Source organism: Psammomys obesus, unplaced genomic scaffold, assembly GCF_907164565.1.
Source record: "Psammomys obesus unplaced genomic scaffold, mPsaObe1.curated_primary_1811, whole genome shotgun sequence".
In the NCBI taxonomy this organism is placed as follows: Eukaryota; Metazoa; Chordata; class Mammalia; order Rodentia; family Muridae; genus Psammomys; species Psammomys obesus.
Genome location: NW_026596134.1, coordinates 28074052 through 28097214, shown reverse-complemented (window position 1 = coordinate 28097214; position 23163 = coordinate 28074052). Strand labels below are relative to the sequence as shown.

At 39.5% G+C, this 23163-nt stretch overlaps 1 protein-coding gene across 2 annotated transcripts; it reads right to left on the bottom strand.

Moving 5' to 3' along the window:
* Positions 1–253: 253 nt before the first annotated feature.
* LOC129666216 (cytochrome c oxidase assembly protein COX16 homolog, mitochondrial) lies at positions 254–23163 on the bottom strand. 2 transcript variants are annotated; one of them, XM_055593287.1, is made up of 4 exons: positions 22924–23163; positions 18614–18685; positions 14292–14354; positions 254–3055 (listed from the first exon to the last, which is right to left on the bottom strand). In XM_055593287.1, the coding sequence occupies exons 1-4, from the start codon at positions 22990–22992 to the stop codon at positions 2876–2878; spliced, it is 384 nt and encodes a 127-aa protein (XP_055449262.1). In that variant the 5' UTR covers positions 22993–23163; the 3' UTR covers positions 254–2875. The 2 variants fall into 2 exon arrangements, with proteins under 2 accessions (XP_055449262.1, XP_055449263.1); XM_055593288.1 differs by lacking the exon at positions 254–3055 and adding an exon at positions 11294–11543.

Below are 23163 nucleotides of genomic sequence, written 5' to 3'. Positions count from 1 at the left end.
CAAGTGGTCCAGAGCAGAATGATGTTATGGGGAAATTTGGTAAGAGCATTTCTTGAGTAGATATTGTACTGCTGTGTAAATTGTCCTAGTCTCTTCCCTATGAAATCCTGCTAAGTTTTATATTGGTGTTTTGTGTTGAGACTATTTTTAGGACACAGAGCTCCAAAGACAATATAGAACACAACCAATGACTGCATCATAAATAGAAATAGTCCCATGTGCTCTCAAAGGAAAAATGTATCAATGTCTTTAATTGATGTATTCCATGCCAGCATCTTGAAAAAAATACAATGAAAAGATTTTCCATACATATACACCTTAGAAATCAATGTTGCAGTAAAGAGTAGGTAGAGCAATACTGGCAAGTGTTGTCTCTAGAAAAAAATTCATTGTGGTCCTCATGCTTTTTAGATCCATAATTTCTTTCTGTTTTCATAAGTTGTTTTAACAAATATTTTCTATTTCAAAAACTTCTATAGCTTCCTTTTTTACTGTGTGTGTGTCTGTGTGTGTCTGTGTGTGTCTGTGTGTGTCTGTGTGTGTGCATATTTGTGTGTGTCCATATACCTCTGGATAGGCATAATGTTATTGTGTAGTGTGTAAAGATTCAAATGTTGATTTCTGCGGGCCCCATATCCTTGTTCTGAGAATCTCCTGTCTAAACCTTGCTCCCCAATTGTTCCCTGATATGTCAGTGAAGAAACTTGCCAATGACTGAGCAAGGGAGAGAATAGGGCTGGACTTCCTGTCAGCCAGGGGAGATGGAGAGAAAGAGAAGTGGGAATTGATCCCTGAGGAGAAGTCCAGGAGCCATCAGGAGGAGCAGCTGTAGCAGAGAAAGCCATAAAAGCAAATATCTCAGAGATTTACCCTGGGTGGGGAGAGGGGGCAGATCAGCTCAGAGAGTTAAGATAGATTAATACTAGCCAGGCCAGTGGCACACACCTGTAATCCCAGCACTCAGGGAGGCAGATGCAGGTGGATTTCTGTAAGCTTGAGGCCAGCCTGGTCTACAAAGTGAGTCCAGGACATCCAAGGACTACACAGAGAAACCCTGTCTTGAAAACAAAACAAAACAAAAGATTAATACTGCTCAGTTCATGTGCCATAAAGCTTATCAAATAAATACAGTAGTCTCAATTATTTGAGTGCTTAGTTAAGACAGAAACTGCAAACTGCAACACAATTTTCAAACTACCACTAACACCTGTGTGAACTCATACAAAAATGTTGAAAGCCTTTGTCTATGTTCTCTCTCTTGATAGTTTCTTACTGAGTCAGCAAGCTAGTAAGCAGAACTTCCCTGATATGTGGCCTCCATATCAGTTCCTGCCTTGACTTCCCTCAGTGATGGCTGTTGCCTGGAAGGGTAACTTAAATAAACCCTTTCCTCGTCTAGTTGTTTTGGGTTGTGGTGTTTTATCACAGCAATAAAAAAGACAGACATTAGTAGCAGTAGCGGGGTATTTTTGTAACAAATCTGACAATATTTGGGAGGACTGTGGAAAGACTTTGAGACTTTGGGCTCAAAAATATTTTGAGTGTTAAAAGCTCAGTGGGATGTTCAATGGGAGCCTGGAGAGTAAGAGTGTTGAGAGAAACTCAGATAGTAGAGGCTTGGCTTGTGAAGTTTCACAAGGAAGTTTGAGAGTTACTCAAAGACTATTAGGGTCATTTGATATTTTGAATTAAGATTCTGGATCTGGTCAGCTGGGGCTAAAGAATCAATTCTAATTAAACAGAGACCAGAAACCTTTGCTTTGAAGGAACAGCTGATGAATAATGAACTGCAGTTAGGAGACCAACATCGCCTGGTCTGTGCTGCTGCCTAAATCCATGTTGATGTTGACACCCATAGACTGTGCAGCCGCCAGGGACCATGTTGATGTGAGTGGCCTATCCTGCTATGTTAATGCCTATGGGTCATTTTACAGCCAGGGCCTGTGTTGATCTCCATGGCCTCTGTTACCACCAAGGGCTAGACCAATGTCCACGGTCTATGATGCCACCTGAAGCCATGTTGATGTCCGAGGGTCATGTAGCCACAAGAGTCCATGTTGCTGTCTGTGGCCTGTGCTGCCACCAAGGACCACAATGGTGTCTATGGCCTATGCTGCAGCAGAGGGCTCTGTCAATGTCTGGTCTGTACTGCCAGTGGGAACCATGTAGATATCCATGGCCCTTCATGTCACCAGAAGCTATATGAAGTCCGTGATCCATGCTCCAGCTGACTGTAAAGGGCAAGGAAGTTACTTTTTAAGTGGTATGAATGACTGCAGACTCACAGTTGAGAGTCATAGAAGGATCCTGTGACAACCTCCTCCTCCATCAATCCTCATCCCACCACCACCTCCCAAAAGTAACAGATTAGGCAGGAAGCAGTCAAAGAGAACTCTTTAACATTTTGATATGGATGATGAAGTGTCGCTCTCTAAAACAGATGGCTTCTGGCAGGGGATAGGATAAGGAAGGACTCCATTTTCTTTAAGGATCTGTCCACTGGGAGTTTGACCATCCTCCAGTGAGTATATGGGCAACACAAACTGGACTTGTAGGGGTTTTTTTCCTCTTCTTTCTTCTTTTATTTTTGTTGGGGGGGGGCATAGGCTTAAAAAAAAGTGGTGGGTGGCATACCTGGGAGGAATGGGAAGTGTGTGATTGGGGTGCATTAGGTGAAATTCCCAAATAATCAGTACAAACATGGAGAGAGAGAGACAAAAAAGAGAGAGATTGGGGGGACCTCACCCAAGGCAGACTCTTCTGGAAAGTGTTTCCTTTCAATCAGGACACAGAAGCCCAGGAGTGGAGGTTTCATCTCATGCTGGCAACCGAACTTGGTAGTGTAACAGTCACTCAGGTAATACTGGTTTTGAAGTCATGAAGGGGTCATGGAGTATAGCTGAGGCTTGGCATTTTTTGGCAGGGCAGGAGTCCCTGAAGGGATGCATGGAGAGGCCATTGGTGAAGGTAGAGCTTCAGCTGCAGTAGAAGGCCCAGGTCTGAAGAGGTCAGGGAGAGAAGTTGAGGCTTTGTACCAGGTATCAGGGTCAGAGTCCTTAAAGAGATACCAGGAGAAACTACCGATGAAAGCACAGCACAGCTATAACAGCAGACACCAGCATTTTAGAGATAGTGTTACCAAAAGACAGCTGCCAAGCACAGCAACTGCAGAGCAGGGTTCAGACTATGAGCCAAACTGCATGTGCTTGCAGCTGCCAGTTCCCAAGAAGTAAAGCGAGCTATCCAAACCCTCTAGAGCCCGAAGGATCATGAACGGGCCTCAGATGTCAAGCATCAAACTTTCTACACTGTTGAATCTGGGTTTTGATTTTATTTGTAATTGTGCATGTGTGACTGTGTTCTTCCCTCTTAGGTTAAAAAAGTATTTAACTTTTTGTCTTTAGTTTTGTCCTTGTTTCATCTTACCGGAGCCCGTAGTTAGAAAGAGTTTTGTTATTTTAGAGAAACTTTGGAATTTTAAATAGCCTTTGAAATTTGAAAGAGACTAGATGTTTTAAAGATACTGAACATTTAAAGTGTTGAGACTTTTACTGACGGTGGGACTTTCAAAGGTTGGGATGGTTTGCACTGTCAAATAAATAGAAGCATGACATCATGGGAACAAGAAATGTTATGGCTTAATACATGCCATATTAGTGTGTCAAGTTGACAAGAGGCAGATTATTATGGTTGGCTTTCATGTCAACTACGCACAAACGAGGATCATATGGAAAGAATCATAATCAAGAAAATGTCTCTATATGATTGACCTGTAGGCAAGTCTGAAGTTAATTTTTCCTGAATGATGACTGACATGGGAGAACCTAGCCCATTGTGGATGGTGCTACCCCTGAGCAGTCCTGAGGTGGATAAGAAAGGAAGCCGAGTAAGCAATGGGGAGCAAACGAGAAATGCATGTTCCTCCGTGGCCTCTGAATCAGTTCCTGCCCTGACTTCCCTCAGTGATGGACCATTGCCTGGACGTGTAAGGAAAATAAACCCTTTCTTTTTCAAGTTGCTTTTGGTCACACTGTTTTATCACAGCCAGAGAAAGGTAACTGAAATTAGTTTGCCATTTTCCATTAAGTAACATTCTAAGATTACTAAAATTAACCTGTTGAAATGAACAGAAATTTTGATTGAGGGAAAAGTGTGTGGGTTTTTTTTTTTAATTTTTTAATCCTTTGTAATAGTTATAGCAGGAATAGTTCAGCTAAAGATTCATGTAGTTAAGAATTCAGCATTAATATTACACAGGGTAGAGGACTGAGCCTGCCCAAGCAGGAGTAAACAGAGAAAAGGAGCTGTTTGTTTTAAAAACACAACTCTACCTTCACATCATTTTGCTTAGGGATGAGACTACAGCAAATCTAACAAACAAACCAGAACCAACTCCCAGACTATGCATAGCACAGGCATCTGATAATCCTAATAGACATGTCACATCTTACCATCATGCACGACATATGAACCATGTAAATTATATCATTTCCTTAATAGGTTCAATAGCTTCAGAGGCTGATTTATGAAGTATTAGGAACAAAAGAAAAGACTGTTACTAGATTATGATTGCTTATTTATAGGCTTTTTTAATTTTTATTTTTCTTTTTAGTTACAATTTGTTAACTCTGTGTCCCAGCTGTATCCCACTCCCTCATTCCCTCTCCCTCCCCAACTCCCTCCCTGGTCTCCTCCCTGCCCCTTTCCAAGTCCAATGATAGGGGAGGACTTCCTTCATTTGACCCTGTTTTATCAGGTATCTTCAAGGCTGGCTGCAAAGTCCTCCTCTGTGGCCTAACAGGACTGTTCCTCCCCTGGGGGGGGGGGGGGTCAAAGAGCCTGCCCTTGAGATCCTGTTAGAAATAGTCCTTGTTCACCTTACTTTGGAAAACTACTTGGTTACTGAGCTACCATGAGCCACATCTGAGCAGAAGTTCTATGTTATATCCATAGATGGTCCTTGGTTGAGTGTCAGTCTCAGAAAAGACCCTGTGCCCGGATATATTTGGTACTTGTAGAGCTTCTATCCTTTCCATATCATATTAACTCCCCTTCTTTCATATGATTCTCTGCACTCTGCCAAGGTTTGGTTTTGAGTCTTAGTGTCTGCTTTGAAACACTGCTAGGTAGAGTCTTTCAGATGCCTTTTGCGGTAGACTCCTGTCATACATTCAATGCACATCCCATTTGTCTTTCTAAATGAGGATTGATCATCTTCACCCATGTCCACTTTCTTGATTATCTTCTTTAGGTGTGTAGATTTCATTATGTTTATCATATCTTGTAGGTCTATATAAGTTTGTCTTTCTCCTTCTGGGATACTTCACTCAGAATGATCTTTTCTAGATCCCACCATTTGCCTGTAAATTTTATGATTTCCTCCTTTTTGATTGCTGAGTAGTATTCCATTGTGTAAAAATACCACAATTTCTGTATCCATTCCTCTGTTGATGGACATCTGGGTTGTTTCCAAGTTCTAGCTATTACAAATAAAGCTGCTACAAACATGGTTGAACAAATGTCCTTGTTGCGTACTTGAGCAAATTTTGGGTATATACCTAGGAGTGGTATAGCTGGGTCTTGAGGTAGCACTACTCCTAATTGTCTGAGAAAGCACCAGATTGACTTCCAAAGTGGTTGTACTAGTTTACATTCCCACCAGCAATGGAGGAGGGTTCCCCTTTCACCACAACCTCTCCAGCATGTGTTGTCACTTGAGTTTTTCATCTTGGCCATTCTGATGGGTGTAAGGTGAAATCTCAGGGTCGTTTTGATTTGCATTTCCCTAATGGCTAATGAGGTTGAGAATTTCTTTAAGTGTTTCTCTGCCATTTGATGTTCCTCTTTCGAGAATTCTCTGTTTAGCTCCGTTCCCCATTTTTTAATGGGATTACTTGGTTTGTTGCTTTTCTGCTTCTTTAGTTCTTTATATATACTGGATATTAGCCCTCTGTCAGATAAAGGGTTAGTGAAGATTCTTTCCCAATCTGTAGGCAGTCGTTTTGTTTTGATGACTGTGTCTTTTGCTTTACAGAAGCTTTTCAGTTTCATGAGGTCCCATTTATTGATTGTTGGTCTTAGAGCCTGTGCTGTTGGTGTTCTGTTCAGGAAGTTGTCTCCTGTGCCAATGAGTTCTAGGCTGTTCTCCACTTTTTTTCCAACTGATTTAGAGTATCTGGTTTTATGTTGAGGTCCTTGATCCATTTTGACTTTAGTTTTGTGCAGGGTGATAAATATGGATCTATTTTCATTTTTCTGCATGTAGACATCCAGTTGGACCAGCACCATTTGTTGAATATACTGTCTTTTATCCATTGAATGGATTTGGCTTCTTTGTCAAATACCGAGAATTCATAGGTGTGTGGGTTTATTTCTGGGTCTTCTATGTGGTTCCATTGATCCTCCTTTCTGTTTCTATGCCAATATCATGCAGTTTTTATTACTGTTGCCCTGTAGTACAGCTTGATATCGGGGATGGAGATACCTCCAGATGATCTGTTGTTGTACAGGATCGTTTTGGAGATTCTGGGTTTTTTGTTTCTCCATATGAAGCTGAGAATCTTTTCTTCAAGATCTGTAAAGAATTGAGTTGGTATTTTGATGGGAATTGCATTGAATCTGTAGATTGCTTTTGGCAGGATGGCCATTTCACTATGTTAATCCTACCAATCCGTGAGCACGGGAGATCTTTCCATCTTCTGAGATCTTCTTTGATTTCTTCAGAGATTTGAAGTTTTTATCAAACAGGTCTTTCACTTGCTTGGTTAGAGTCACACCAAGGTACTTTATGTTATTAGTGGCTATTGTTAAGGGTGTTGTTTCCCTAATTTCTTTCTCAACCTTTTTGTCTTTGGTGTACAGGAGGGCTTCTGATTTTTTTGAGTTGATTTTGTATCCTGCCACTTTGCTGAAGGTGTTTATCAGCTGAAGGAGTTCTCTGGTTGAATTTTTGGGGTGGCCCATGTATACTATCATATCATCTGCAAATAGTGACACTTTGACCTCTTCCTTTCCAATATGTATCCCCTTGATCTCCTTTAGTTGTCTTATTGCTCTGGCTAGGACTTCAAGTACTATGTTGAAGAGATATGGAGACAGTGGGCAGCCTTGTCTTGTCCCTGATTTCAGTGGGATTGATTCAAGTTTCTCTCCATTGAGTTTGATGTTGGCTATAGGCTTGCTGTATATTGCCTTTACTATCTTTAGGTATGTGCATTGTATCCCTGATCTGTCCAAGACTTTAAACATGAATAGGTGTTGGACTTTGTCAAATGCTTTTTCGGCATCTAAGGAGATAATCATGTGCTTTTTCTCCTTCATTTTGTTTATGTGGTTGATTACATTGATGGATTTCTGTATGTTGAACCACCCTTGCATGCCTGGGATGAAGCCTACTTGGTCATAGTGGGTGATATCTTTGATGTGTTCTTGGATTCGGTTTGCAAGTATTTTATTGAGTATTTTTGCATCAATGTTCATAAGAGAGATAGGTCTGAAGTTCTCTTTTTTTGTTGGATCTTTGTGTGGTTTAGGTATCAAGGTGACTGTGGCTTCATAGAATGAGTTTGGTAGTGTTCCTTCTGTTTCTATTTTGTGGAATAGTTTGAGGAGAATTGGTGTTAGCACTTCTTTGAAGGTCTTGTAGAATTCTGCGCTGAAGCCATCTGGTCCAGGGCTTTTTTGGAGGGGAGACTGTTAATGACTGCTTCAATTTCCTTGGGAGATATAGGGCTATTCAGTCTTTCTACCTGATATTGGCTCAATTTTGGTAGATGGAATCTTTCAAGAAAATTATCCATTTCATTTAGATTTTCAAATTTTGTGCCATATAGGTTTTTGTAGTATGACCTAATAATTGTTTGGATTTCCACAGTGTCTGTAGTTATGTCCCCATTTTCATTTCTGATTTTGCTGATTTGGATAGTTTCTCTCTGCTTTTTAGTTAGTTTGGCTAAGGGTTTGTCTATCTTGTTGATTTTCTCAAAGAACCAGCTTTTTGTTTCATTGATTCTTTGGATAGTTTTATTTGTTTCTAATTGATTGATTTCAGCCCTGAGTTTGATTATTTCCAGCCGTCTGCTCCTCTTGGGTGTATCTGCTTCTTTTTTTTTCCTAGGGTTTTCAGTTGGGCCATTAAGTTGTTTGTATGTGATGTTACGAATTTCTTCTTGCAGGCACTTAGTGCTATAAATTTTCCTCTGAGCACTGCTTTCAATGTGTCCCATAAATTTGGGCGTGTTGTGCCTTCATTTTCATTGAATTCTAGGAAGTCTTTAATTTCTTTCTTTATTTCTTCCTTGACCCAGCTGTCATTGAGTAGTAAGTTGTTCAGTTTCCATGTGCGTGTCGGCTTTTTGTTGTTTCTGCTGTTGTTGATGTCCAGCTTTAGTCCATGGTGGTCAGATAGTATACAAGGGATTATTTCAATCCTTTTGTATCTGTTGAGGCTTGCTTTGTGACCCACTATATGGTCTATTTTGGAGAAGGTTCCATGAGGTGCTGAAAAGAAGGTGTACTCTTTTGAGTTTGGATGAAAAGATCTGTAGACGTCTATTAGGTTCATTTGATTTAGAGATTCTGTGAGTTCTTTTATTTCCCTATTTGGTGTCTGTCTAGTTGATCTGTCCCTTGATGAGAGTGGGGTGTTGAAGTCTCCCACTATTAAGGTATTAGGATCAATGTATGACTTAAGCTTTAATAATGTTTCATTTACAAATGTAGGTGCTCTTGTATTTGGGGCATAGATATTCAAGATTGTGATGTCCTCTTGGTGGGATTTTTCTTTTGATAAGAATATAGTGGCCCTCCTTATCTTTTTTGATTAACTTTGGATGAAAGTCTATTTTATTAGATATTAGGATGGCTACTCCAGCTTGTTTTCTGGAACCATTTATTTGAAAAACATTTTTCCAGCCCTTTACTCTGAGGTGGTGTTTATCTTTGTTGCATAGGTGTGTTTCTCAGATGCAACAGAATGTTGGATCCTGTTTCTGCAACCATTCTGTTAGCCTGTGTCTTTTTATTGGTGAGTTGAATCCATTGATATTGATAGATAGTAGTGACCAATGCATGTTAGTTCCTTTTGTAATGGTGTCGGTGATCTTACCCTGTTTCATTGCTTGTTTTCTTTTCATTTTTGTTGGGATTTTATCTGTATGCCCTGTTTTCTTGGGTGAAGTTGTTTTCGTTGGATTGGAGTTTTCCTTCTAGTATCTTCTGTAGGGTTGGTTTGCTGTGTAGATATTGCATAAATTTAGTTTTGTCATGGACTATTTTGTTTTCTCTATCTATGTTGATTGAAAGCTTTGCAGGGTATAGTAGTCTGGGTTGACATTTGTGATCTCTTAGAGTCTCCATGATACTTGTCCAGGCCCTTCTGGCTTTCATAGTTTCTGATGAGAAGTCCGGTGTGATTCTGATAGGTCTACCTTCATATGTTATTTGGCCTTTTTCCCTGGCTGCTTTTAATATCTTTTCTTTGTTCTGTAGATTTAGTGTTTTGATTATGATGTGACGTGATGTGTTTCTTTTCTGGTCTAGTCTATTTGGAGTTCTGTAGGCCTCTTGTATATTTATGGACATCTCTTTCTTTAGTTGGGAAAATTTTCTTCTATGATTTTCTTGAAAATATTTTCTGGACCTTGGAGCCTGGAGTCTTCTTTTTCATCAATTCCTATTATTCTTAGATTTTGTCTTTTGATAGCGTCCTTGATTTCTTAGATATTTTGTGATTGGAACTTTTCTGATTTTACTTTTTCTTTGAGAGAAGTATCAATTTCTGCAAGTGTGTCTTCAGCTCCAGAGATTCTCTCTTCCATCTCTTGTATTCTGTTGGTGATGCTTACTTTTGTGGTTCCTGATCTTTTCTCCAAGTTCTCCAGCTCAAGGGTTTTCTCATTTTGTGTTTTCTTTATTGATTCTAATTCTGTTTTCATGCCTTGCACCATTTCTTTCATCTGTTTGAATTTGGATTCCTGCCTCTCTACGATGGTCTCTATTTCCTTGTTCATTTCCTTTTTATATGCCACTAATTTTATCTCTACTTGTGCCTCTATTTGTTTGGCTATGTTTGCCTGTGTTTCTTTAAGGCTTTTGTCTATTTCTCCTTTCTTTACCTCCAATTGACTGGCCAACTCGTTGAAAGATTTGTTCATTTCCTCATTATAAGCCTCAAATAATTGGGTAAGCATGGCTTTAAGGTCATTTTCCTGTGCTTCTGATGAATTGGAGTATCCATCAATTTTGAGGTTTCCTGGTGAAGTCATGATGTCCTGATTTATGTTGGAAGTGTTCTTTCGCCTACCCCTGTCCATTGGCTTATCTGAAACCTTCCCTGTTTGTTTTTGGATTCTGCAGATCAGACTGGTACTGTCTCTCTCTGGCATCTGGAGAGTTCTTCAGCAAGCTGAGAGAGGTCCTGTGTCCTTAGCGTGTGCTGAGGACTAGCTGTCCCTGTGGGAGAAAAGTATGCAGGCGCAGACGGGGCAAATGCAAGTGTGTGTGTGTGTGTGGAGGTGTGCGTGGACGTGTATCTCAAGGGAAAGAGTGATGGCTAATGTTGAACCCTTCAGTGTGTGGGAGAGGCTCTGCACTGTATATGTCCAGGCGCTAGTGATGATTGCAGCGCAATTTCTGGCATTAACTGCCTTAACTCCTCAATTAGACCCACACAGCAGGAACTTCAATGTCCCAAGTGCCCCTCTGTTTCCCAAAGTGGGTATATGGGTGGGAGGGGGTTCGATGCCTGGCTTCTGTTTTAGAAGGACCCAGGATCTGGGGATCTGCAGATTCTCAAGGGTGCACTCATTTACAGGCAGGTCACTTGGCAGAGATCAGGGTATCCAGGCTCTCTGCTCTCTGGTTTGGCCCTGCTTCTTTGATGTGCTCCACCAGCTCCGTGCTGCTGTCACTGCCAGGTTATGAGGTCTTGCTGCAGCATCAGTGATCGCGATCCTGCGGAGCTAGTATGGCGTCTAGCAGACTTGGGCCCTGGGAGAATGGTGCAGCCGCCACGTGGATCTGGGACTCTGAGACGGGTACTCTTATTTATAGGCTTAACATAGTCACTATTTTATTGTGAAAATTTGGATCCAAGCCTATGATTTTCATCAGAAACTATAATGAAGTAGCAGAATGTTTCAGCTGCTGGTAGAAAAATCAGTATGAGTGAGTTATAGGAAAGAAGAATGTATGGCACATTATGGTAGCAGTAGTCACATTTTTACAGATAGGTAGGGGTCTGTGTGTGTGTTTTCAACACTGCTACTTTCACTTGCAAGTAGACAGAAAAACATACAGGCATATTTGACTTTTTAATAAAAAAAAATTCTGCCATCACAACCAGGTTTGCACAGGTCTGGAATCTTCTTTCTGCTTCTTCCTACAGGTCCAGTTGAAAACATTTTATTGGAAAGAAGTAAGCACAGTCAAGTTGCCTTAGACTTAAGAGTTTCTGGGTTTCGTCCTTGGAGGAGTTCGGGATCTTCCCAAGGCCTCGGACCTCGAATATTCTTCCAGTCTTCAAAAGTAGAGTCCTTTATTTTCTATAAAACCACAAAGTCCAACACATTAGTTCAAAAGCCCAGTGGCTTTGCCTGAGGCATCACTAAGTACTGAGCAAGTAAAGGAAAACCCAAAAGGCTCCAGGACAGTTCAGCAAACAGACCACCTCCAAGCCAAGCTCAAGGACTTCTTGGGGTTAGAACGATACTTGTTTGCTTTAGAGACATCACATCTATCTTTGCCCATAATAATAAGCTCTTAGTGAAAGGGGGAATCTACACTCTTTCTGAGAGCACTAAAAAAGGAAGAGCCTGGAAAACCAGGGTCCATGTGAAGCTGCTCTAGCCTAGCGATAGCTGAAAGGCTGGTGTGGGTCCCAGTGGAAAAAAGAACTAAGGTGCAGACCCTGGTGTCTTCACAAAGAAGATGGCAACCAAACTGACTTGTCCTGCACCTGAGAAGTGAGCGACACTGGGCTTCAGAATGAAGTCATTCTCCACAGTGAACCTTAGGAAAGTATTCGTCTGTAAGCAGAACTATTCAACTACACTATAAAGCATCCTAGCCTCACTTAGTCTCAGCCGTCACAAGCACAGGAAGGAGACAGGAGAAAATGGATGGACAGAAAAGGTCCTTTATTCTCTCCAATGGTCACTTTTATATACTTGCCTCTGTTCTGAAATAACTAAGGAGGGGAGAAAAAAGGCTATGAGATCAATAGGTTATATCCAGACATGGAGAAAGTGGTGTATGTTTCCTTTGACACTTAGATACGAGGTACTCACTCTTTTACTGACTAGCTATGCAGTCTTTACCATGTAGCACAGGCCACCTTGGCATCATCTCTCTTACAAGTGATCACTAGAAGGTGAGACAAAATGCTGTATATTCTGCTCTTAACTTTTATGATTCCTAAAAGAACTACACAGAAAATGTACTCCAGATAAACCTCCACAGCACCGCTGCACACACAGTGCTTACTTCCTCAAGCACACACCCCATGGTTTCAACCAAATGGCAAGAAAGCACTAAGTAAAAGTGGTTTTCTTGAAGTCAGGAGCAAGTAGTAAATATATACGAGTATGCAAAATGTTATTAATTTAGCATAAGTATTTTCAAGTATGGTTATGTGTAATGAAAGTTTTGCTGTCTTTTAAAACTCAGTTATGTTATAGAAATATGTTTTTGTTTTAATTACAAGTGTGGGAGTTTAGTTTGGGCTTCAGTTTGTCCACGGTTGATAACTGTCTTGTGTCAGGCATAGTCGCGGTCTTTGACAGCTGGTAACAACCTGTTTTGTGTGGCAGGGAGAGGAGTGTGGTCTAGGGCTCTGTGGATATAAATAGGAGGGCCCAGAAAGAGAAAGTGTGGCTTTTTAGAGAGTCCAGAGGACAAGCGGCTTGGAGATAAATACAGAAAAACATTTCAACGTGGCAGCTTGGAGGAGACTGCTTGCTGCATTCACTGTTGACAGAGAATTGGTATAGCCCCAAAAGAACCCTCTGACCCTAAACAAGCCGAGAGAGGTAAAGGGCTCTTCGCTCCCTCTCCCCACTAACTTTCTCTCTTCTACCTAGGAACTCCAAATAAACAGAGTTTAAAAATGAATACAATAGTTACGAAATGATGAAAAGCAATGTTTCTCAACCTTCCTAACACTGCAATCCTTTAATACAGTTCATGTTGTGGTGACCCTCTACCATAAAATTATTTTTGTTGATACTTCATAACTGTAACTTTGCTACTGTTATGAATTGTAATGTAAATATCCGACATTTCTCATGTTCTTAAAGGGGTCACAACCCAAGGGTTGAGAACCACTTATCTAAAGGACTTAAAGGGCCTGTTTGTTTGTTTTGTTTGTTTGTTTTTTAAACACAGTCTACATAACCCGGGCTAGCACTAAATTCACAGTAGCCTAAGCAGCAATCCTAGTGCCTTGGACTCCCCAGGTTCTAGGATAACAAACATGTGATAACATTCCTGGCAAAAGGTATTAATTGAGTAATGACTGTTATTCAGATATATTAAAGTATATATGCTGATAAATATTTACAATAATTCTTAAGATGTGAGGTTGACAAGACAAAGTCATATAAATGTGTGTCTTTGGGAGCCATTTACAGGAAGAACTCCTTGTAGAAAATATGCAAAACATGCAGCTGGCTGAATGCCAGACTGTGCACATATGCTAGGCAAGACCCAAGTCTCACAATCTAACCCCCAATGCCGTAGGACTGAATGAGGAGCATAGGACATAGTAGAGAAATTCATCAGAAACTGGACACTGACCCAGTCAAGCATAGACCTCTCCTCAGTATTCTCTTGCTACCCTGACATCCAGATAAGACATTGAAAGGCTACTGTTGCTCAAGAATAAAACTTACTTTTGATTCACAGCACCAAATTTAAAGCCAAACCTCTGGCAACACCTTCTGGTGTATATGTGTGTAGTCTGGAGGAGTGTAATTAAATTACGAGGCCTATCAAGCTACCGGACACAGGAAACGATAGAGCTTGTCCCCAGATTCCCCTTTATAAAACGAAACAAACAAATGAAACAACAAAAAGCTCACATATTTTGTAACAGCTCAGATATGGAGTGCTCCACTGCTGAAGTCTAAATGAAAAACTCTTTAATCTCGATCACTTCTGGTTCCAGATTTCAGATAATTTACCAAAATACCACACATTCAAATTAATTTTTTCTTCACTAATTTATCTTGAGAAACAGAACCAATCATGACTAGTAAGACTCTTACAAAACATAGAATATCAACATACTATACCTCATACTCTGACTCTAAAGTTATTTTGTTCACTTTCAACTTTTTCTCCAATTCAGGATCAATCTGTAGAAAGGAAGGGGGGAAAAAAGCATATATTAATTAATTCTTTTCCATTTTCACTTGAATATTTGTCCACTTTCTACATTTAAAAGTCATAGGAGAGCTGAGTCTGATGGTGAATGCCTTTAGTCTCAGCACTGAGGAGGCAGAAACAGGAGGATCAGCCTGTTCTACATAGTGAATCCCAGGCCAGCCAGGGACACAGTGACACTCTGTCTCAAGCAAACAAACAAACAAAGTCATGGGAAAGATGGCTAAGATAATTCAGCCAATTTAAGCATACGCCAAAATCTCTACTATCCACTGTGGTAATTAATGCATAGTGATAATTAATACACAATTCCAGCCACTGATACAGTGTATATAGTGTATACACTGAGAAAGTATACTCAGTATATAAAGCATGCAGTATACTTTATACCCTGAGCATCTGTTGTGTGCCAGGCATTTGTATATGCATATATTGTTTAATGCTCACAAAACCTGTATGATGAACATGAATTTCATCTTCATTATTACATGTAAGGGAAGCAAGGCACAGGAGCTTGAATAACTTGTGAAAGATACACATGTTAGTGTTAAGCATTGGCCCTCTGCCTCCAGAGGCAACCTTATTCACCACCAATGTAAATTTTGTTGCACAGATATATTTAAAATGCTACTATATAATGCACTTGAAAAACAAAAGAATCCCCTCAACAGACCAAATAAAGAATTAGCTATGGAAAATTTGGGGTTCCACAGGGACACTTTGAAACTTGTGCTTATTACCTGTAAGTGACAAAGAAGAATGTAACTGGTGAAACAAACAAGACAAAGTAAATGAAATACCTGAGTATGAGTGACTTAACAGAGTCTATGAAAAAGTAGTAAGGCAGGGATATAATCCCAGAATTCCATTACAATGATGTATGGATAGAGACAAATGAGACAAATCAAAAAGGGGTATTTTGTGACAAATAGATCCAAAAATCCCAACATTTGTGTGCCTGGGGTTCCAGAATGGTATCAGTGCTATTGAGCAAGTCAGATTAAAATGTTCAAAGAAGTCAAAATAATTTATAAAACAAACAAATAAATAAACAAAATTAACAAAAAACTCAATTAAGTCTTCAGTTTAGGGATCAACAGGAAAAAAAAAAATCTCACTATAGAAAGAAGGTTTCCAAGAGCTGAGAATTGGAGTTGAAACCAATTTTCCCCCTTTGCTCCACTTGCCAAACCTGAAAAAGAGTATGGCCTCATCACCAAGGATTAATGTTACAGCCGGCTAGCACATGCTTCCTCTCTTCTAGGAAACTTATGGAAAAAAATAAAGAGAGAAAGGAAAAGGATTATTGGAAATGTACATTGGAAAAGGGGAAGGGGAAAGGGGGCATAAGAAAAGGTAATATGGGAGTGAATATTATCAAAGCACATTACATACATGTATGAAAATGTCATAATGAAGCCTATTACTTTGTACAATTTATATGGTAATTTTAAAAGAAGAGGAACCAAGGCTGGAAACAAGGTAGATGCCACTCCTGGAGGTTAGAGAAATTATCACACAGAGCTATAAAGACAAAAGCAGAAAGCAAATGATACATGACAGAAATTTATCTCTCAAAACAATTACTAAATTAGTAATTACTAAATTCCTAAATTCTAAACTCCATAAGACAAGAGTATCTAGCTAAGCTGGAAATCTCTAAAAAGTAGAAATGAGTTTCCTAGTGTACTAACTGAAAGTCATACAGGGTCAGATCTGAAGAATAAGGAAGAACCAGGGATGTGCTAATGCCAACTTGAACTTCAACCAAACCAGGACCCAGATCACACTCAAGTATTAAAGGGACTAGACCCCACTCTACTTGCCTAGAAAAAAAATGATAAACTGTTTTTGAAGGAAAAACAATATTACCTAGAACCTTTACAGTTACCTATAAACAATAATATTTAACTGAAAATAATTATAAGGCATTCAAAGATAAAATGGTATAGTCAAAATGAAGAAAAAATTAATAATTATATCCTTATAGGAGATGGAAATTTTAAGTAATTATAATTCACAAAGTGTTTAAGTCACTGAAAGAAAAATGGATAAAATATGACATTATGGAAAAATTTCTCTAGATTATTGAAAAACATAATATGAGAATTAAGTGAACAGTTTAGAAGTGAAAAATGTGTATCAAATCACAAAGTTAATGGACAGGTTTAGTGAGAAATCCTACATAACAAAAAACAGATTTAGTGATTAAAAGAGAAAAGAGCAGAGAGACTCTAGGGATGGATATATAGACAAAAAGCGTTAGGGATACATTAGCAGGGTAGTCTGCAGCTCATTCGGGCCACAAACTTACACAGGTTAAAGTCCACTCTGTAGTTCTTACAGCCCATGAGCTTATGCATAGCGCACGCCATCACTCTTAACTGCTGCATGCAGTTAAGCACAGTTTCACAGTACACACTAAAACTCTTGCAGCCCCTGAGCTTAGACATAGATCAATAATACACTCTATGGATCTTAAAGTGCCACGGAGGGAGCAGAAAGAAAACTGAGGAAGAAAGCATTTTACAAAACATCAACCTTTTGTTTTATGTGTTCCATGGTTTTGCTTAAAGTCCTCAAAGAATTCAAATGACAATTTAAAACTCCATTTTTTTTCTCCACATTAGCGTACCTAAGAGTTAAGAAAAACACTTCTTGCTTCCATGATTTAACATTAATCTTTCTTTCATTCTGCTAGAAGTCAAACCCAGTGCTTTCTCTGTGTTAGGAAAGTGCTCTACCACTGAACTCCACCCCCAGGTCAAGCTATCCCTGTGTATAACAGAAAGGATGACCCTTGATAAGACTGTGCAAGACCAACTGTGTTCTTGAGGGCAACAATATATCTAGTGTTAGAACTTCCCCTTTTGCTCACCACTAGATTATATTTTGGTTCTACCTCATGAATTAGAAAAATAGAATTTTAATAAGTTTTGTAGATCAGGCAAAAAAAAATAGTATAATAAGTTAGTGTGGTATGCACAAGCTAGCTTAAGATTTACTATTTGAGGTTAAGTACTGGCGTCTTAAAATGAACCAATTTAGGACTGATTTGTAAGTACTTGCCTATCTCATCCTGTATATGTGGGAGTCAATCTTCATATGTGTTCTCATCCCTGTGTCTAATACACTACACCCAACTGCAATTTCTTTTTGAATACTGTGCAGTATGCTGTTTTGGTTATTTAACTCCCTAATCTAGCTGTGTGTGCCCTTCATCATCTGTCAAGTAACAGGATTATTTGGCTTTCTTTTCCAGTGATGTGTGGATCATATAAGCACTGCTATTATGATTATTACTTTTATTATCTGATCTTGAAAATAGAATCCCAATATTTACATTAAATATTAAGCTACTACTATCTTGTTAGGAAGCACAATAAACAGGCAAGTCAGAGACTGTCCTAGTCACAAATGCATGCATTTAAACTGCATGCTTGCTCATATTACTTGGTTTAATGTAGCAACAGAGGGTCCATTATCACAGTGAATGACATTTGTATCTATATATGATGGTACATTGCGTATTATTATTTAGAAAAGCCTCCAAATATCAGGTATGTGCTCCCTCTCCCCAAATTACAACACCCTTCTCAATTAATGAACCAGAGTTCTTGTGTAACACATTGCATAAATTTCACAGTGAAAGTGTAATTACAGAGGGTGAGAATACTAGCTCTGCCCAGGAATAGCCACATAACTATATAGCTATAGACAGTACAGTTTTCTGGGCCTTTGTTTCCACACCTGTAAAACAGAAGACCTAGTATACTCATACAACAATGCAGATACTATAGAAAGATAGGTATCTTTATTTATAATAAAAATACTTTACTTTAGTATCAGTTACTAAAGAGAAATGGCAGTGTATTTACAAAATCACCGGCATTACATTTTATAATTAGAAAAATAAAATGAAGTAAAATTATTGATCCATGTTCTTTAGTTTCTTAAAAATATAAGAAACAAATACATCTGAGAATATTTGGGGGAACTATTACAACAATATTACAAATTCCCTAGTGAATGCAGAAAACTGTTACCAAATGCTTTAAATTCACTTTCCTGGACTCATTAGTGATATTTTAAACAAGAGGGGGTGCAAAGACTACCTATTGGGTTTGCAAGACAAGTCAGATTAATAAATCTAAGTGAACCGAGCATGTACTTCTCCTAAACTGAAACACATACATTCAGACACAAGTCAAACACCAATTACAGCTCTTACCTTAATCTTCACAGCATCATATCGGATTTGTGAAAATTCACGAAGACCAAAAGAACCTCCAACAACCAGCAACTGAAACAAAGGAAGGGAATAGCTATACAAAATAGAAGGGCAGACTCCACTTGGCTACATTCAGTTAAACAATGAAGACTATAAACAACCTACAGAATATTTTTCCTAGAAAATTATTACTTATCTTTTAAAAGTAGATGTGTTGGGAGTTACTTTCAAAGGCATTCCAGTGACACCTGAAACCTGGACATATATTGAACCCTATGGGCACATATTGAATTCATTATGGTTTTTCCTATACATATAACAAAGTTTAATTTTCAAAACAGGCATAAAAAGATTATCAACAATAACTAATAATAAACTACAATGATAATATATTGTATTACATGTCATTTAAAGCTTATGGGTTTGTTTGTTTGTTTGTTTATTTGTTTTTGGACAACTGACAAGCAAGTGAAACCTCAGTGAGGACACTATATTATCCTGGATAAATTATACAGATCATTACTGAATGTTCTAAATCAATACCAGAGATGTATTTGACTTTCCTTGTTTGCTGTTTTTTGAGACAGGGCATGGTGATTTGAATAAGAATGGCCCCCAAAGGCTCATATATTTGAATGCTTAGTCATCAGGAAGTAGCACACTTAAAAGGATTTGGAGGTATGGTCTTGTTGGGGTAGGTGTGGACTTGCTGGAGGAAGTATGTCACTGGGGGCGGTCTTTGGGGTGTCAGAAGCCCAAGCCAGGTGGCTCTCTCTTCCTGCTGCCTGCAGATCCAGATGTAGAACTCTTGGTTCTTTTTCCAGCAGCATGTCTGCCTGCTTGCTGCCATGCTTCCCACCGTGAAGACAATGGATTAAACCCCAGAAACTGTAAGCCAGCCCCAATTAAATGTTTTGCTTTATAAGAGTTGTCATGGTCACGGTGTCTCTTCACAGCCACAGAACAGCAACTAAGGCACAGTGTCTCCTTAGCCAAGATGGCCTTAAACTTGCTCTGTGCCTGAGGATCACCTTAAACTTCTGAGTCTCCTGCTTCCAAACTCAAGAGGAAATAAAAGCACACCCAACTAAATGATAGACTAATGTTAAGTAGAGTTTGGAGTGAAGCGGTCTCAGTACTTAAGTTCCTTTAGAGATTTTGTAACCTTAGAAGGTAAACAAACAGGAATGCCATTGGTCAACTAACTGATTAGACCAAGTCAAAAAATGCAAATGTCTAACTCTAGCCAATTAAGTTACTTTTGTAGTTTTTTTGTCTATAAAATCTCACTGCCAATGTAGCAGGACAGAACTCTCCGAATCTCTTTGGTTCTGAGTGCTGCTCAATTCAGGAGCCTTGTTTTTTTTTTTTTGTTTTGGTTTTGGTTTTTCAAGACAGGGTTTCTCTGTATAGCCTTGGCTGTCCTGTATTCTATTTGTAGACCAGGCTGGCCTCAAACTCACAGTGATCCGCCTGCCTCTGCCTCCCTGAATGCTGGGATTAAAGGCATGTGCCACCACTGCCTGACTTCATGAGCCTTCTTTGCTCACACAGAATTGGTAAAATTTGTTTTGCTTAAAGTTTTTCCTTTTTTAATATTTATTTTAGCATTTGTGTATACATGCATGTGTGTGTGTGTGTGCACGTGTGTGTGTATGTCTATGTACGTGCGGGTACATGGGATGTCATAAGAGTGCATCTGATACCCTAGAGCTAGAGTTACAAGCAGCCCAATATGGGTCTTGGAAAAACTCTTGTCCTCTGAAAGAGCAGCCAATAGTCTTACTCAGGGAACTACTTTTCTCACCCTTCAAGATTTCCTTTTAATACTAAAACTACATAGGATAAATGTGAAAATAAAACTCTGGTCTTGTCTGTGCAGAATTTCTTTCAGTTTCATAATTTTACAAAATTGGACATTGGAAAACATTCTCTTTTATTTTCTTATCAAGTGATAAAGGAGTCTTGCAGCTCATGCCACATTTCTCAGTATGCAGAAACCCTTAAAAAGAGCTTCCAAACTGCCACTGCTACTTTGCCTGAGTCCCACACGGCTATAATTCCCACATCAGAGATGCAAAAGCTTAGCCATTGGGGGGGGGGGGGGGAAGCTTGATCTCTATATCACTGATTAAATAATTAAGTATAGAAGTATAAAAACATGAAGCATAAATTTTAAAATCTGAAGTTCATAAAAGCAACCAACTTCACTGTTGTAACTTTGAAACTTCTGAAAAATGAAAAACAAAACTAAATGAACTCAAAAAACAACGAAACCCACAAACCTACACACCTATGCACATGTACACATACACCTACACACACACACATGCAGACACACACACATACACATTCACTCACATACACACACTCACATATACACACTCACACACATACACACACATACACACACAGATACACACTGGTAGGGGGTAAAAAGCAAAACAAAAAATCATAAAAAAAAAAAAACAGCACTAGATTTACAGTCCTGTGTTACTTGATCAGTAGCTCAACTAGAAAACCTGCTCCGTCTTCACCTCGATGCTTTTCTTCTCTCTAAGAATTTCTCTTCTGCTGCTTCCTCTCTTGCAATCTAGAGACTGATCCTCTTCTCAAGTTTTAGGGCCCTTCATTATGCCCCTTTGACTTGTAGATAAAAAGCTGTCACAATGAAAAGTTTATATTTAACAATTATACTTATGAACTATTCCTGGCTACCTTTTTTTTTATTTGTGATTACATAAGACTGATAGAAAATGGATGCATCAGGCCACCTTCATATATACATATAATATGTAATTATGTTATGTATACATTTAATATGTAAAATAATAATTAAAGAAGTGGTGTGACAGCACACATCTTTAATCCCAGCACTTGGGAGGCAGACGCAGGTGGATCTCTGTGAGTTCAAGGCCAGTCTGAACTATAAAGTGAATCCAGGACAGGCAGGGCTACATAGAGAAACTGTGTCTTGAAAAACCAAAACAAAACAACAACAACAAAAGAATCTGAGAGAGAAAAGGGAATCACAGGAGAAGTCGAAGGGAGAAAAGGAGGGATGGGAATGATGTAAATACAGTACTTATCTATGAAATTCTTAATATATATAATTTTTATATAAAAAGAATGCTATTTTATGTAAACACGAGGGGTGTGTGTGTGTGTGTACCAAACAGAAATGAATGGTTAACTAAACACCATGAGGTAAAAGGTCATAATGAATAATTTCATCTAAAGAAGTTCTCATGTGACTGGAGGCTTCCTCAGTGTTGTTCCAGAGCACAGCTGACTACAGTGTGATAAAAACAGAACGGGAAAGCTTCAGAACTCAAAAAGAGGTTCCCTCAGATCACCATAGGACACGCTCTTTCCTCAGGAAACGGCATGGGGAAACAAATTAGGCGTAAGAGTTTTGCCTAGACAGGACTCCAGAGCCTCCCTTCATAGCACAATCTGACCATTTAAAAACTGCGAAAGAAATATCTGTGAAGGAGTCTCCTTCTTGCTGATTAGCTCTGAAAATAGAGCAGGAAAGTAACTCTCCTCACCGTTAGATTTTTTTTTTTCTTTCAATAAACATCATGACTTTTACGATTCTGAAAGGGAAGAAAATCAAATTGGCTCCCATAGTGACAGACGGGTGCAAGTCAGTGGCTAAAATGAGTGTTTCTGAATGGCAGAGGAAATTGGAGAAAACAAATTTCACACATTCCTCCTCCACAGAAATTGCTGTCATTTTATAGAAACGAATGCTTATCCTAAAACTCTTAAAGCAGACTGCAGAGTTTCCTAAAGATGAAAACAAAATCAGGACACATCAAAAACTAAAAACCCAATTACATTTCTAAAGTCAACCTCTTTATTTTAGTACTACAAATGCCAGGGACTTCACGTGTGCTAATAGCCACACCAAAACATAAATGTGTGTTTTTAAAAGCTGTTCTTAAGATATCGGCGTGTGCTGAAGCAAATCAACTTGTCAATGATCAAACAACAAATGATCATAATTATTGGGGCTCGGGCTGACTGGTCTTCTGCCAATCTCTAACTTTAGCCCCAGGAAAGCTCACTGTAAAACGGGGATAGTAACAACACACACGTTCGTGAAGGGAAAGGAGAGACGGGAACCCGAGAAACACTTTTGAGTGTATACTAGGAAAGAACCTAAAAGCTCTCATCTCTCGCAGCCGCCTCCAAGCACAAGCCCCTGCCACTGGACCCCTAAAGGCAGCACTCAGACGTCAGTCACGCCAGGAGGCCCCGCCCCTCCCGGAGGCCCCGCCCCACTAGTGCGACAGTCCACTCACCAACATGGGGACTCCGTAGCGAAGGGTCTTGTTCTTCCGGAGGGCACGCAACACCGCGGGGGCAACCATGGCTGAAGCTGCGGCCGGCTTAGCCGTTTCCGCAGCGGCCCCAGCGCGGCCCCCGGAGCCTTCTCAGGTGACGCTGTAGACTCAGCACCGGCTCTGCGGGCCCGGCCCTCGACTGATAGGCCTCCGCAAGTCAAAAGTAATCGCTCCGTCGGAACACTCTCGCCGCCTACG

Bases quoted from the DNA above. Each gene is read 5' to 3' on its own strand.
- LOC129666216 (XM_055593287.1), bottom strand. From the start codon at position 22,992: ATGGTTGCCCCCGCGGTGTTGCGTGCCCTCCGGAAGAACAAGACCCTT. The intron at 18,686-22,923 runs GTGAGTGGACTG...CCTTTGTTTCAG, and splicing joins GCTACGGAGTCCCCATGTTG to TTGCTGGTTGTTGGAGGTTC. The intron at 14,355-18,613 runs GTAAGAGCTGTA...TCCTTTCTACAG, and splicing joins ATGATGCTGTGAAGATTAAG to ATTGATCCTGAATTGGAGAA.